The sequence below is a fragment of the Bos mutus genome, chromosome 11, assembly GCF_027580195.1.
Source record: "Bos mutus isolate GX-2022 chromosome 11, NWIPB_WYAK_1.1, whole genome shotgun sequence".
Taxonomy (NCBI): domain Eukaryota; kingdom Metazoa; phylum Chordata; class Mammalia; order Artiodactyla; family Bovidae; genus Bos; species Bos mutus.
The window spans coordinates 33166155-33180698 of NC_091627.1; the positions used below are offsets into that span (position 1 = coordinate 33166155).

The 14544-nt window shown below is 35.7% G+C and overlaps 1 protein-coding gene across 2 annotated transcripts in view; it reads right to left on the reverse strand.

Moving 5' to 3' along the window:
- Positions 1-14544, reverse strand: part of ASXL2 (ASXL transcriptional regulator 2) — a 109442-nt gene that overhangs the window by 55225 nt on the left and 39673 nt on the right. For both annotated transcript variants that reach the window (XM_070379239.1, XM_070379237.1), the window contains exon 2: positions 14193-14275. In XM_070379239.1, coding sequence (XP_070235340.1) covers positions 14193-14275 — 83 coding nt within the window. The remainder of the gene's footprint in view (positions 1-14192; positions 14276-14544) is intronic.

The window sequence follows — 14544 nt, forward strand, 5'->3', positions numbered from 1 at the left end:
TTAGTCTGTAGAATTTTAGGTATTCCAATGCTAGAAAGTCAAATAATCATCTTGAAACTAAATGTAGACTGAGTTTTTAAAAGTATAACCAATGATTATTACAAATTATAAAGAACAACAAAAAAGCATATACAACCAATATTTACATATTAATATCACTCTTAGTTTCTAGACTAATTAGTTTTATAAAGTAAACATCATGCATCCAAGAGTAAGTTCAATTAAACTTGTAAAAAAAAGAGTGCTTTATAACTGTATAATACTTCTTTAGAATAAAGTAATTCTTACCTTCTGGAGTTGGAATGCACCCCAAGAAAATCAAAGAAGGAAAAAAAAAAAACAAAGAGCTTTTAATTTTTCTTTACAAAGCAACAATTAAGCCAAAAAAATAAATTCTCCCTTCCCTTCCCAACAATATCCGTAATTCTTCAAATTAGTACTCTCCCCCATACTTTGCTATATAAAACATTAATTTCTTTAGAATTTACAAGTTTAGTCTCAAATATCAGTGTCTAAAATACATCAATTAAAGAGTCTAAATCATTTAAGATAACAATTGCAGTACCTCAATTATGTGGCAGAGTAAAACTATTACAGCAACTTAAAGTTAAATGTGGATACACTGAATATACCCCATTCTTTGACATCCTTCCCATGCATTTCAAATTTCAAGGAACCATCATAAAGCAATCAGCTATAGACTCTAAGGTTTATTAGCATCCCTTTGTTCCATAATGTAACTAACTCATTATGAAGCTAAATAATAATAGATAAAAATACTCTTTTAATATCCAAGTTTTTTGTGTTTTATTAGTTTTTTTCATAATTAATCCTTCTGACATCCCTACAAGGTATGTGGGCTTGGAAGCAGACTAAAATTAGGAGGTAAAGAAAATACAGGCTGAACTCAAAGGTATCAGCTAACCTTAGATAAATACGGTATCAATTTAACTAATAATAATCTTTATTCTTAAACTGAGCTTCTTCTAGTGAAATCATCTCAAGGCAATTCAGTTTCACAGTCAAATTATCTGCTCTGTGGCGATGATTTCTGCCGCAAAGTAGTAGAGAATCTTCATTTCCCTTGCTATACACTTTTATATAAGAGGTGAGAAAAAAATTTAGGTAATTGGATTAGTTTTTGGTGTGAAGTGAACTAAAACATATTTAAATACCACGTGAGGAAGAGTATTTTGCACATAAGTAAATGAATTCAATACTAATCAGATACAATCAGGACTCCTCCCAAGAGGTAACATTTTAATCTGGAAGATGTTTATTAAGCATAATTTTTGCTAGATGGTTCCCAGAGAGCTTTACAGTTCTAACTCTGAAAGGGCTTGCTTGGGATACAAGACTGAAACACAAGAAAAAACTCCCTGTAGGTAACAATTTTGAGCTCTGTAAGATAACACTATAAAGATCTGTTTAAATGTTCCTATAGGAAAAGTTCTTTAAAAATGTACTGGCCCTATGAGGGGAAGGGATAGTCACAGAGTCGGGATCAACAAGTACACACTGCTCTATTAAAATGGATAACCAACAAGGTCCTACTGCATAGCACAGGGAACTTTGCTCAATGTTATGTGGCAGCCTGGATGAAAGAGGAGTTTGGAGAAGAATGGATACATGCATATATACGGCTGAGTCCCTGTGCTGTCCACCAGAAACTATCACAACATTGTTAATCAGCTATACTCCAACATAAAATAAAAATTTAAAAAAACCTACTGGCCCTTTGAGAAGACAAGTTATTATAATGGCTGGAGTTTTTACTTCAAATTCTTCCAGAGACCAATTTACAGTTAGATAGCCACTAACCTAATGTTCTATGATAGCACATGGTATAAGTTTTATTTGAAAAACAATAAAGCAAATATACTAGTCAGAGGGAAGGGAGAATGATAGATGAAGAGGCAGTATATACTAAAAAAAAAAAAAGAACAAAAGTCAGCAGTAAGCTTGACTTTTTGTTTCACTGAGGCTAATTGTGCTACCCTGGCCAAGTCTCAATCTCCATGGGCCTTAATTCTTCAATAATAAAATGAGATACAACTGTAATATCCTAATTATCTTTTCCAGCTGTATCATTCTATGACTGAAATCATATGACTGTTTTTGGGAAAGAGGTTGGGAGAGGGAGAAGAGGATGAGGAATGCAAAAGAGAGTACCCCTTCAAGAGTATTATTAATCAGAGGCATAAAGCTGTAAAATAGAACTAGACAGACTCCTTTTGTAAGGAATGCACATCTAAGTAACTAACACTTAAGTCTTCCTTTCCAGTCTTCCTCCATAAAGAATCAATGCTTTTAAATACTTCCCAACTTGTTTCAGAGGCGGCAAATCAGCAATGATCAACCTAATTTAAAAGCTAGGCAGTTGGCTATGCTCATTTATTAGCTGTACAATTTACCCACTCACACCAATTTTACGGTGTAAAAGATTCAAATTCATACAGGCCTCACCAAAATTACTATTATATATCATGAACCCTTGGGCTCACTTGGGACCACTCATAAATGGTCTCAGAAAACACTAAATCTGTGGATAAAAAAATTCATGAATACCCAGAATCTTTTAAATTTCTCTTTCCTCTTCTACTCATGAATGGAAAGACCAAAAAGCAAACAACCAAAAACTAGTAAAAAGAACGGGTCTCAGGAAATGAATACTATTTTCTTCTTTCCTAAAAACTCTTTCTTTACTAGGTGATATACTGATAAAAAAGAGTCAAGATAATACAGCCAACAGAATGAGCAAAGCTGGTAAAAGAATTCGGGGGTGGAGGGGCAGTTATTAAAAGCAATGGCTACTTTAGAAGGAAAGCTTGAAATCCTAAATTCACCGCTGTAAAAGCACATTTGTAAATAATAATGGCAGCCACAGGTGATAGGCAAAGAAAATCTGTACAAAAGACTAAGGACAGAAGTAGTAAAAAATGGTAACATTTTAAGGGTTAGCCAGAATGTTCTCAAAGTATACATAAGCACTTGATTTATGTACTATGTACTATTCTGTATGTTTTATCAATAGTATGTATGCATAATGTCCATGTTTAGTTGGTCTGTTTTTAAAAACAAAACAGAATATCCAAATAGCACATAGTCTCTCAAGTTCCTATGTGTTAAGTACATACTGGAAGTAATAAAATATCTGAAATTAACCCTGAAACAGCCTGCGGTGAAGGAACTATTTATAATTTATGTGGTAGATACACACTTTTTAGTGTGGAATTTTCCAAAAGTAAAAATATACATTAAAAAACTGTCTTCAGTACCTAACTTATAAACCTAGACTTGAAAAAGAATTTATTTTTAGATTCTATAACATACCTGGAACTATTTATTCAACAACATCCAAAAAACAGATACCTAACTCTACAGCTCCAGTCATCACTACCTTTTTTTTAAACTGCTGTCTTAACACGTATAACAAATCATTCCCCACACTTGAACACTTCTCCTCACCCCTCATAATGTTCAAAACTTTTTTTCTGAATCCACTAAATATGCTCACTGGATTCTTTACTAATTAACCCCCTTCACTTTCCCAGTTTATTCCTCTGTTCTTCCTCCCTATGGTAAATGGCAGCTGTACAATCAAGGAATCCTAGAAATAATTTTTCATTTTTCCCTTCCTTATACCTCCCATATCTAATCCATTAGCAAGTCCTGAAACATGATCTCAAATCTGTCTGTTCTCTTCACCCTAATCTAAACCACACCATATCTTGCATAATCTAGTAAAAGTCCTCTTTGTCTCCTCAATCCCTTCAACTCTCAAAATGCTGCAGCACACCCTTTATAAATTATATCTAAATATCAGACTACATGTCTTGTAATTTTCAGATGTAAATGTTTCAGGGTAGGCTTAGTATTTCCATTTGGACAGAGCCATGCTTAACCATGCCAATGGACTCACACTGGTTTACTGTGTTCTATTCACATCCACTTACTTATTTGGTTTTGGAAAAGCCAGGCTCCAATTATAGAACTAGTTGACACTGAGGTTCCAAACACCTAGTCATAAAACACCTGTGTTAAATGGCCTACACCAAACTGTGACAACCCCCCTTACTGCAATTTAAAAATGACTGGAAAACAAAGGTTACACCAAAATCTAGAATTCCATTCAAAGCCAAAGAAAAACACCAGGATTCTCCAACTCGAAATTTGTGGTTCACCATGGAAGATTCCATGAATTTAAAGCTCAATCCAATTTCACGATTTAAAATTGACTAGGACTTCTGGTACTGGTGAAGACAAAGCAGGCCCACAACAGCCAGCCTATCTGCCTGTTACACCAAAAGACTGTAGACAAAAATATAAAAAGCAACTTTTACAAAAAAACTTGTACATGAGTACAAGTAACATTATTACTTGTTCATAGTAACATTATTCATAATAGCCAAAAAGTAGAAACAACCAAATATCCATCAACAGATGAATGGGTAAATAAAATCTGGCGTATGTATATAATGGAATATTATTTGGCAACAAAGGAATGAAGTACTGATAAATGCTACCATATGAATGAGCCTTCAAATTCATCATATATGAAAGAAGCCAGTCATAGAAGACCACATATTATATAACTTCATCACACAAAATATCCAAAATTGGCAAATCCATGGAGACAAAAAGCACATTACTAATTGCCTAGGGCTGGGACAGGGGGAGAGTTGCAGGGGACAAGGAAGGGGAGTGGCAGCTTATGAGTATATGGCTTCTTTCCAGGGTGATGAAAGTGTTTTGGGTAAGTAAACTTTAAAAAAAAAAAAACACCTGAGCTGTATGTTCTAAAATGTAGACCACAATGGTATGTGAACTATATGTCAATTTTTAAAATTATCTCAACAAAATGACAAAGTATAGCAGAGATGTAAATGTAAACTCCCAACATTTGAGTTTTTAAAGTTAATCACACAGTGGTGTCTTGGGTTGTGCCCTGAGACAGGTAAAAAGGCCATTTGAAAAAAAAAAAAAAAATGGCAAAGTCTGAATAAAGTCTAGAGACTAAAAAAAAAAAGCAACTACTTAAAACACTGAAAATTAAGATAGCTGGCACGCTGGGAAGTCAAACCTAATTCACATGAGATCATACAGTATAAAATTTACCATTACCCACAGAAGGGTGGCCTTGCCCTTGGCTTAAGAAATAATATCACTAGGCCCTATGACGGAGAAGGCAATGGCACCCCACTCCAGTACTTTTGCCTGGAAATTCCCATGGACGGAGGAGCCTGGTAGGCTGCAGTCCATGGGGTCATGAAGAGTTGGACACGACTGAGCGACTTCACTTTCACTTTTCACTTTCATGCATCGGAGAAGGAAATGGCAACCCACTCTAGTGCTCTTGCCTGGAGAATCCCAGGGATGGGGGACCCTGGTGGGCTGCCGTCTCTGGGGTCGCACAGAATCAGACACGACTGAAGCGACTTAGTAGCAACAGCAGGCCCTATGAGGGCCAGCCACATAGAAACACTGCAATCTGGATATGTATCAAAACCCTGCTTTGATACATACCAACAATGTGATTTAAGGTGGGGGCTTGGGTCACATGGTATCTATCAGCTGACCACTAGAGGGGCTGGACACTGAAAACTGAATAATGCCTATATTATGGACCCCCAATAAATAAAAACTCTGGACACCAAGGCTTAAGTGAACTTCCCTGGTTGACAATACTCTGCTTACTGTCACACACTGATGCTGACAATTAACACTATCCTAAGTCATGGGGAGAGGATGACTGGAAGCTCTGCGCTGGGTACTGCACCCTGACTCTGTGTGTCTCTTCCCTTGACAAATCTTAATATGTATCCTTCCAAAACCAAATGCTTAACAATTTTCAGTGTTACACAAGTACTTTCAGCAAATTATCAAGCCTTGAGAGTCGTCAAATCTGTGAGGACTTCCCTGGTGGTCCCTGGTGGTCCACTGGTTAAGAATCCGTCTGCCAATGTAGGGGACACAGGTTCAATCCTTGTTCTGGGAAGATTCCATATTCTGCAGAGCAACTAAGCCCATGCACCACAATACTGAGCCCACATGCTGAGAGCCCATGCTCCACAGTGAGAGAAGGTACTGCAATGAGAAGCCCGTGCACCGCAACTAAAGAGTAGCCCCCATTCACTGTAACTAGAGAAACACTGCATGCAGCAACAAAGACTCAGTGCAGCCAAAAATAAAATAAATACAGACTTTTTTTTAAAAAAAGGAAATCTGTGAACTACGTAGTTGGTCTAATAAAGTGAGGGTAGTCATGTGGACTATACTCTAACTTCAGTTGGCTAAACTCTCAGAGAGTGAGTTTTCTGGGGTTTATTTCTCACCACTTTGACTAAAAAGCACGACCTAGCTGAGGAGATGTCCTACTGTAGAGGATAGGTAAAATTCTAAGAATGGGTTGTGGGGTATGGAATTCCTAAGAGAAAAGAACCAGAGAAGGGACTCCCCTAATTCCCTCACAAGGCCTGGGCTCATCTCTAAGCTGGCACACAAGACATTTCCCATCAACACAGCAAAGGCTTTTTAGAACTGAATCCCTGTTCACATCTCAGACTAACAAGGAACAGATCCAAAAGAGCAAAGCGAAGGCTTTAAAAGATGAAGTTATTATCAAACTAACACAGAAGAGAGAACATGTAGTCTGTGAATAATTGAGCTATTTAAAAAAAGAAAAGAAAAGAAATCAGCATTCTACGGAAGTTTTTAGAAGAAAAACAGAACATAAAACAATGTATTATTCAAAATGTCCAGAATACTACCTTAAATTTCTCAATAATCTAAGGTTCAGGAAAATGTGACAGATTCTCAAGGAAAAAAACAATCAACAGTTGCTAATCCTGAGATTACCCAGATGCTGGACTTAACAGTCAGAAACTTTAAAGCATTATTACTATATCCATGTGGCAAAGATAACTTGAAATTAATGGGAAGACAGAAGTTTTCAGCAAAGAAACAAAAACTATTAAAAAAAAAAAAAACACACAAATTTTGGAATTAAAGGATATAATATCAGAAATTTAAAAAATATCACTGGATGGGCTCAGTGGCTGAATGCAGAACAATGAGAGAAGTGTCAGAAGATATGACAAAGGAGCAACAGAAATCATCCCATCTGAAATACAGACAGAAAAAGATTGAGGAAAAATGAGCAGACTCATGACACTGGAAGAAGACAAAGAATGTAGTGAAGAAAAAATATTTGAAGAATGGCTGAAAATCTGCCAAATTTGGCAAAATATATAAAGCTACAGATTCAAGAAGTTCAGTGAATGCTAAAGGGATTTAAACACAAAGAAATCCACACCTAGATATGTTTTTAAAAAAATCAAACTGCTGTAAACTAAGCAAAAAGAAATGATCTTGAAAGCAACCAGAGAAAACAGTGTATCAGTATTACTTACAGGAGGGCAATAATTGAAACAAGCATGCATTTCTCACCAAAAACCATGGAGGTCAGAAGGCAATAGAGCAACATTTTTAAAGTATTGAAATACAAGAGCTATCAATATCAAATTCTGTACCCAAAAAAAAATTCTTCAAAATGAAAGCCTCCCCTACACTACCCCTCCCAAAGGACATTCTCAAATGAAGGAAAACTAAGAATTCATCACCAGCAGAGCAGTTCTTAAAGAAATACTGAAAAGGAAGTGCTTCAGGCTGAAGGGAGGATGATACTGGAGGGAAATGTGGAACTTAAGGGAAGAATGAAGAGCACATGAAATGGTAAACATCTGGATAAAAATAGTCTTTCAGCTCTTTAGGGCCAGAAAGCAAATAATAACATTGTCTGGTGGGGAAGTCCATGTATGAGATGTAACCACTTCCCTGCTGGCTCAGAGGTTAAAGCATCTGCCTGCAAAACGAGAGACCTGGGTTCAATCCCCGGTTTGGGAAGATCCCCTGGAGAAGGAAATGGCGACCCACTCCAGTATTCTTGCCTGGAAAATCCCATGGACAGAGGAGCCTGGTGGGCTATAGTCCATTGGGTAGCAAAGAGTCGGACACAACTGAGCAACTTCACTTTCTACCCCCAAACCAGGAGAAAACATATACACAGGCTTTTCAAGCATGTATGGAACATTTAAAATCCCAACAGAGACCATATCCTCATCATAGTCATAAAATGATTTTTTTAATGGAAAAACAATGACAAAACAATAGAGAAAAAGCAAAGAAACAAAACTCTGGTCGCTTAAAAAAAAAAAAAATTAACATATCTCTAGCAAGACTGACAAAGACAAAAGGGAAAATAAAAATCACCAACATCAGGAACAAAACAGGAGACTTTCCTCGAGGTTTGATCCCTGATCGAGAACTAAGATCCTGCATGCCAAATCTTCTTTAAAAAAGAAAAATATTGAGAGAGGAAGATATGTTGAACTGAAGAGGAAAAAGGCACCAGCTTTGTGGAGGTAATATCTCAGTTGACTTTGAAAGATTTCAAGATTCTTTCATAAGAGATGAGGATAAATGATGGCTTAGTGTCTTGAGTACAGATAAGAAATTTCAGATCCTAAACAGTCAACAGCACTGTACCAGTTTAGCTGGGGTACAGATGGAAGGAAATCAACTAAACAAAAGTGGTACATGGGACCAGTCAATGACCTGTTACTCAGGAAAAATTACTGACGCTTTCTGTGCCAGTTATCGATTTACTGAGTTTTAGCTCCAAATCCAACCTTCTTTGCCCTTCTCTGTGATAATGAAGTTGGATTCTAGAAACATTTCTCCTTTGCCAGCTGGCTCAGTGTTAAATTTTGTCAGTAGAGTGCTGGGAGGACACTGCAAAAAGAAACAATGGGGTCTCTCCTTTCTGGTTTTAGTGTACTCTAGCCTGCTTCTTCTTGAGCTTGCAGCACCCAACAATATGAGGGACACTCCATAGTGGCTCACCCTTCAGCAATGTTCAGCAGAAAGCCTAAGGGTACCTCCCCAGAAAATTCTGCTGATGGCTCAGCTGGCTCCCCAGCTGAACACCCAGCAGGAGGCTTTCCAGCAAGTTCTTTTAGTACCCAGAAGGTGGCTTCCGATGTGCCACCTCAGGCTATGGCACCAGTGAACTCTGTCATCCACTGAACCAGAGCCCCATCTTCTCCATGGAGAGCTGAATCTGGGAACATGAAAGTTATTCTTTCCTAGGGCACACTGCCTTAGTCCTACAGTTGCTTCCCAAGTCTGTAATTACTGTATTCTTCTACGTTATCTTTACCTTTTAATAGTTAATTCTTGGTTACTAGTTAATATTGATCAGTTAATCACCAGTTAACTTCGTAACTTCCCTGTTAAACCATGTGTTGGTAGCTTCCGTCTGCTGACTGGACCCTGAGAACTACAGAACTATAACTCAAAGATAGGGATCTTTCACACACCTAATTTTAAAAGATTTTAAAGAATGCCCCAAGTCCCAGAAACAGCTCCAAGAAGCTGTGTGAGTATATTCAGGAGGCTGGAGTTTGAATTACCTCTGGGGTTTGTATGCATGCCTGATGGGATACTTTGCAATCACAGGAAGAAGTAATGACTCAAGTGAGGAGAAAAGAGGAATAGAGGGGAGGGGAGTACTGAGTTAGCCTTCCTGTAAACTGGAAAATCTACATCATCAGACAAAAAGGAAACATGTTAAGTGTTTGAAAGACTATTTTAAATACTGATGGCTAAGGACAGCCATTTGCTATACAAGTTAAACTGGTTCAAGATAAAATAAAACCCTGAATAATTTCTCTTAGAAACTAAAGTAGTCAAATGGTATCATGTCTCTCAAATGGATACATGTCTCTCCGAATCCTTGATTTCATTTGCAGTGTCTTGAGAGGAAAACAAAAATAGCTATCCTTTCAATATTTAGAGTCACCTAAATGTATAGCATGATCTAGAATCAATAACCCATCAGCTAAAGTGAGAATGGGGGTTTTTCAACCAAGTCAACCCAATAAATAAAATCTTTACCCAGTGAACAATACTAACTGTAAAAAGGAAACGATATAGGTAAAAATAAATGATTAAAAGCTTACAGAATTTTTTGTAAAGGTTCTGACAGAACTTCAACTTTGGAACAAGCAATTCTGTGTCAAAGAGCTCAAGACTAGGGAACTATTGCCCAGTTATCATTCCTATGTAAGTTAAGAGAAAAAACAATTAGGCTGTATTTTAGGCATGAAAAATTTAACAAGGAAGTGAGAAGTCACAACAAATTTTTAAAAGCCATTTATAATTTTCTGAAATAACTATTTATTGGCAAACAGTACAGAAACTTTTTTTTAAACATATGACCAAATATCACAGAGCATCTATCTAAATTACCAATAACTGTTACAACCTAAAAGTTCCAAATTCTTTTTTTTAAAATAATTTTTATCTTTTCTTCTTCCCAAAGGTTATTCCAACTCTTTTCACATCTTCTTATCTGTTCTCAACAGAACTAAGCTACTTTTAGAACACTCCAAAATGTTCTTTTCACCTGAAACAACAAAATCCATATCTTCTTTCTTCCCTGGGACTTCCTTGGGAAACTCTATCTTTAAAAGGGATTCACTTAGGAATTAAAAGCAAACAAACATAATGGAATGCCTGAAATCATAAGTTATTGTGAGGGGGAAAATTCATGGACCTTCTTTTTCTCTGTTTTTTAAAATGCTGGTATGCTTTATAGTTATAAGGAGCTTTTAATTCAAATGTTATAATATTCTAAGAATACTGTACATGTTTCTAATTAATTCATTCAAAATTCCATACTTTGGGTAAATGATTTTCAATCTTACCACCTAACTTCTCAAAGGGACTACAATCTTCCTCAACCAGGAGCCAATCACTTCATTTTTAATACTTCTTTTTGTTGACTGGTTCTGGCAAAATATATACATAATATACAAGTTACCATTTTAACCATTTTAAGTGTACTATTCAGTGGCATTAAGCGGATTTGCAATGTTGTGCAACCATTACCACTATCCACCTCTAGGACTTTTTCATCATCCCAGAGAGAAACTCTGTACCAATTAAACAGTAAGTCCCTATTCTCCCTACTCTCAGCCGCTGGTAACCTCTATGCCATCTCCTGTCTCTCTGAGTTTGCCTATTCTAGGTATCTCATGTCAGTGGAACTGTACAATATTTGCCTTTTTCTGTCTGCTTATTTCACTCACCATGTGTTTTTTAAAATACATAGGTATCTATCTATATACACATTCTCTTTCATATTCTTTTTTAAAATTTTTGTTGTATTATAGTTGATTTACAATGTTGTGTTACTTTCCATGTATACAGTACAGTGATTCAATTATACATATACTTACTTAGTGTGTTTTTAAGGTTCATCTATGTAGCATATATCAGAATCTCACTCCTTAAGGCTGAACAATATTCCACAGACTGTATATACCACATTTTATTTATCCATTCATTTGCTGACAGACATTGGAGCAGCTTCCATTTTAACATATTTTAAAATGAAACAATATAGTAGGAAATAACTAAAATTAAGCAAGATTCTTCAAAATAGGAGGAACAGAGAAAATGGAAAAAGTGGAAAAGCTTGTATTAAGGATTAAGGAATGAAAGTAAAACTAAAAAGGAGCACAGCTTCAATAAGCAAAGTATCTATTTCATCTCATAACCTACCTAAAGGTCTAAAGATTGTAAGACTACCATGTGACACGTCATGCAGCAAGAAGGTAGGCTATATCTACTTGTGAATATGACCTTCCAATCACTGATACTTCATATACTCATTAACAAGTAGGTGAGCAATGTCTACTACGTGCCAAGCCTGGGGGGAAAGAGGGAGGGGAAGGAGAATGCCAAGTGGATGGAGATTATGTCCTGCCTTCATGGAGCTACTAGCTTAATGTAAGCTATAGAGAAGATACATGATTTTAAGACCAAAACAATATGCAATTTCAAATCTTAAGTCCTATGAAAAAAGAACACAGAACACTATTAAGAAACTAAAAATGGAAAATGTGATCTATTAATAGATCAGGAAGTCAAAGATCTCTGAAAAAGACATACTCAAGTTGACACCCCAAAAAAATAAGAGTTAACTAAGTAAAGGGGTCAGCATGTACAAAGGCTAGGTGGGAATGCCCATCCCTACAAAACTGGGAACTAACAAAAGTGACCCCCCCAACCCCCGACAAAGTTATGGGAATGGACAAAATTGCACTTGAGTTGGAGAGAAGATAATGAGCAAAAGAACTGAGAGGAAAAGTTCACAGAGGAAGAAAGAAAATTAGAATATCTGTGGACACTTCAAGTAAGGAAACATTTCAAGAAGGAAGTATTAATAGCAGTCATCTGTGTTAAATAATGCTGAGTGGTAAGACAGGCAAAACTATAAGTTCTGTAAGGTAACAAAATGGAAGTCACTGGAGACTTAAAAAGTACTGCTTTGTGGTCACATAACTGTATTACCACAATAGCTTAATCAAGAACAGCTATTTGTAAGTTGTCACTAAGTGAAGCCAGAAGCTATTTTTGATGACTCCACCATCTTGCTACATTTTTTAAGTTCTTCCTTTTTTCTCCCTTCTGTTCTTATTTAGTATTCTTTCTTATTCACTGTTCCTGCCTACTCTCTAGAAATAATAATGACAAGTTTACAGCCACAGAGCCTTACTATGTTAGAGATGGATGATCCTGCAATTGTCATTTAGACCTAGGGCATTGTTAAGAGTTTGATCTCTTTATACAGGTTTCCTGGTCTATTTCCTCAGTGTGTATCAAAAGTCTAATTTTATGAAAAGAATTGAAATCTCTTGCTTATTCCTATTCTAGAAAATTCTATTGTGTCACAAAAAAGATATTAAAATGCCTTAGCATAATTTGTTCCTCAAAGTAACTAAAATCACTATCATTTTCTCCTGTAGCCTATACAGATATCTAGGATTAGAAGATTATGCTTTACTCTAGTAAGTCTAGCCAAACTCAAATAAAAATTTTGAATAATGTCATTGATAAATTAAGAGTGATTAATCTTTTAATAATTTACAAGAAATATGTTTAAGACTCATTCTTCACACATTTTAATGGTTTAATTTACAAATGATCACATATTTTTTAGGACATATTAATTATACAGAGATAAACTTTTACTTCATATTTAGTATTAACAGAGCAAGCTAATTTGTCCCCAACCTACTGACATTTGGCCACATATCAAAGTTTTTAACTGTATTACTAAAAAAGAGCCAACTTAAAAAATCTGGAATTTCATGTTAAAGAAAATAAAAATTAAAAAATCTCAAACGTGCAATGGCTATTCATCAAAAAATATACAATCCATCTACAAATATTCCAGTATAGCTCACTATTTCTCAATAGCAACACCACTGGCGTCTGAGCTGAGCAATTCTTCCCTGAGAAGGGCTGTCCAGCACAATGTGCATGGAAGACATTTAGCACCCTTGTTCTATTCCCGTTATCACCACAGTGCTCCCTCCTTTCTAGTCATGGTGATAATCAAAATCTAGTCATGGTCCCCCAAAATTCTGAACACTTTCCCTATGGCTGTTACACAAATTTCACCCCTGACTGAGAACAACTAGTAGCACAGCAACCTCTTTCTCTTAATGAAAATGTCTCTAATGTAGACACCCAGATTTCTGCCTTAACATATAAAGTATATTGAACATAACTTTAATATTTCTTGATGACAGAGGGTCTTGACTATGAACAGTGACCATTATGTCCTGTTGTAATATAATAAAGCTCTTAAAAATTAAAGTGTGTTTTATCTTTGGTCCTATAATAATTGACCCTGGCTGTTTTATTTGAACATAAGACTATTACTTAAAACACATACTGCTTTATATATTTTTTCCACAATTCTTTTTGGCCAAGGTTATTTTTTCCTAGACTACATCTACCATTCTCTGAACTGTTTAGAGTATTTTTTATTTGCTAATGATCAAGCTTATTACATCAAAAGATGTGGATGAAAATGGCTCCAGGCCTCCTAAGAATTAAAGTGCATGGGTGTGGCAATAGCTATCTTATAAGAAATTTTTTCTAACTTACTTTTGGTTTTTTACCTGTGCTATGACTGAAAACTCCGAAGATCTGAATTCAACAAATCATAAATTAATAAAGCAATTATTACTAAATAATCTTTGAAGACTGCTATATACTACAAAATATTCTAATCGAGTATTATAATTATTACAAATAACACTTAAATAACTCACCTGATTTCTTTTAGTCCTTCTCTCTGGATAACTTGAAGAATTTCTTTATGACTCATGGGTGTATTGGGATATTTTTCTAAGACCTGAGAAACAAGTATATAGTAACAAATTATTTACTTAAATTCTTATAATTATGCATGTAAACTATATTTCTTATTCTTATTATAGCTATGTATTAATTTCATCCAGCACATACAAATCCAGAGACCTTTCATCCCTTAAATTTTGGGATAATAAATGAAAAATTAATGGACATTCTTTAAATAGGACATTCTTTTCTTCAGTCACAAACCATACATCAAATCCCAAAGCAGAAATAAGTCAAAAAAGATTACTAATTATTATGAATGCA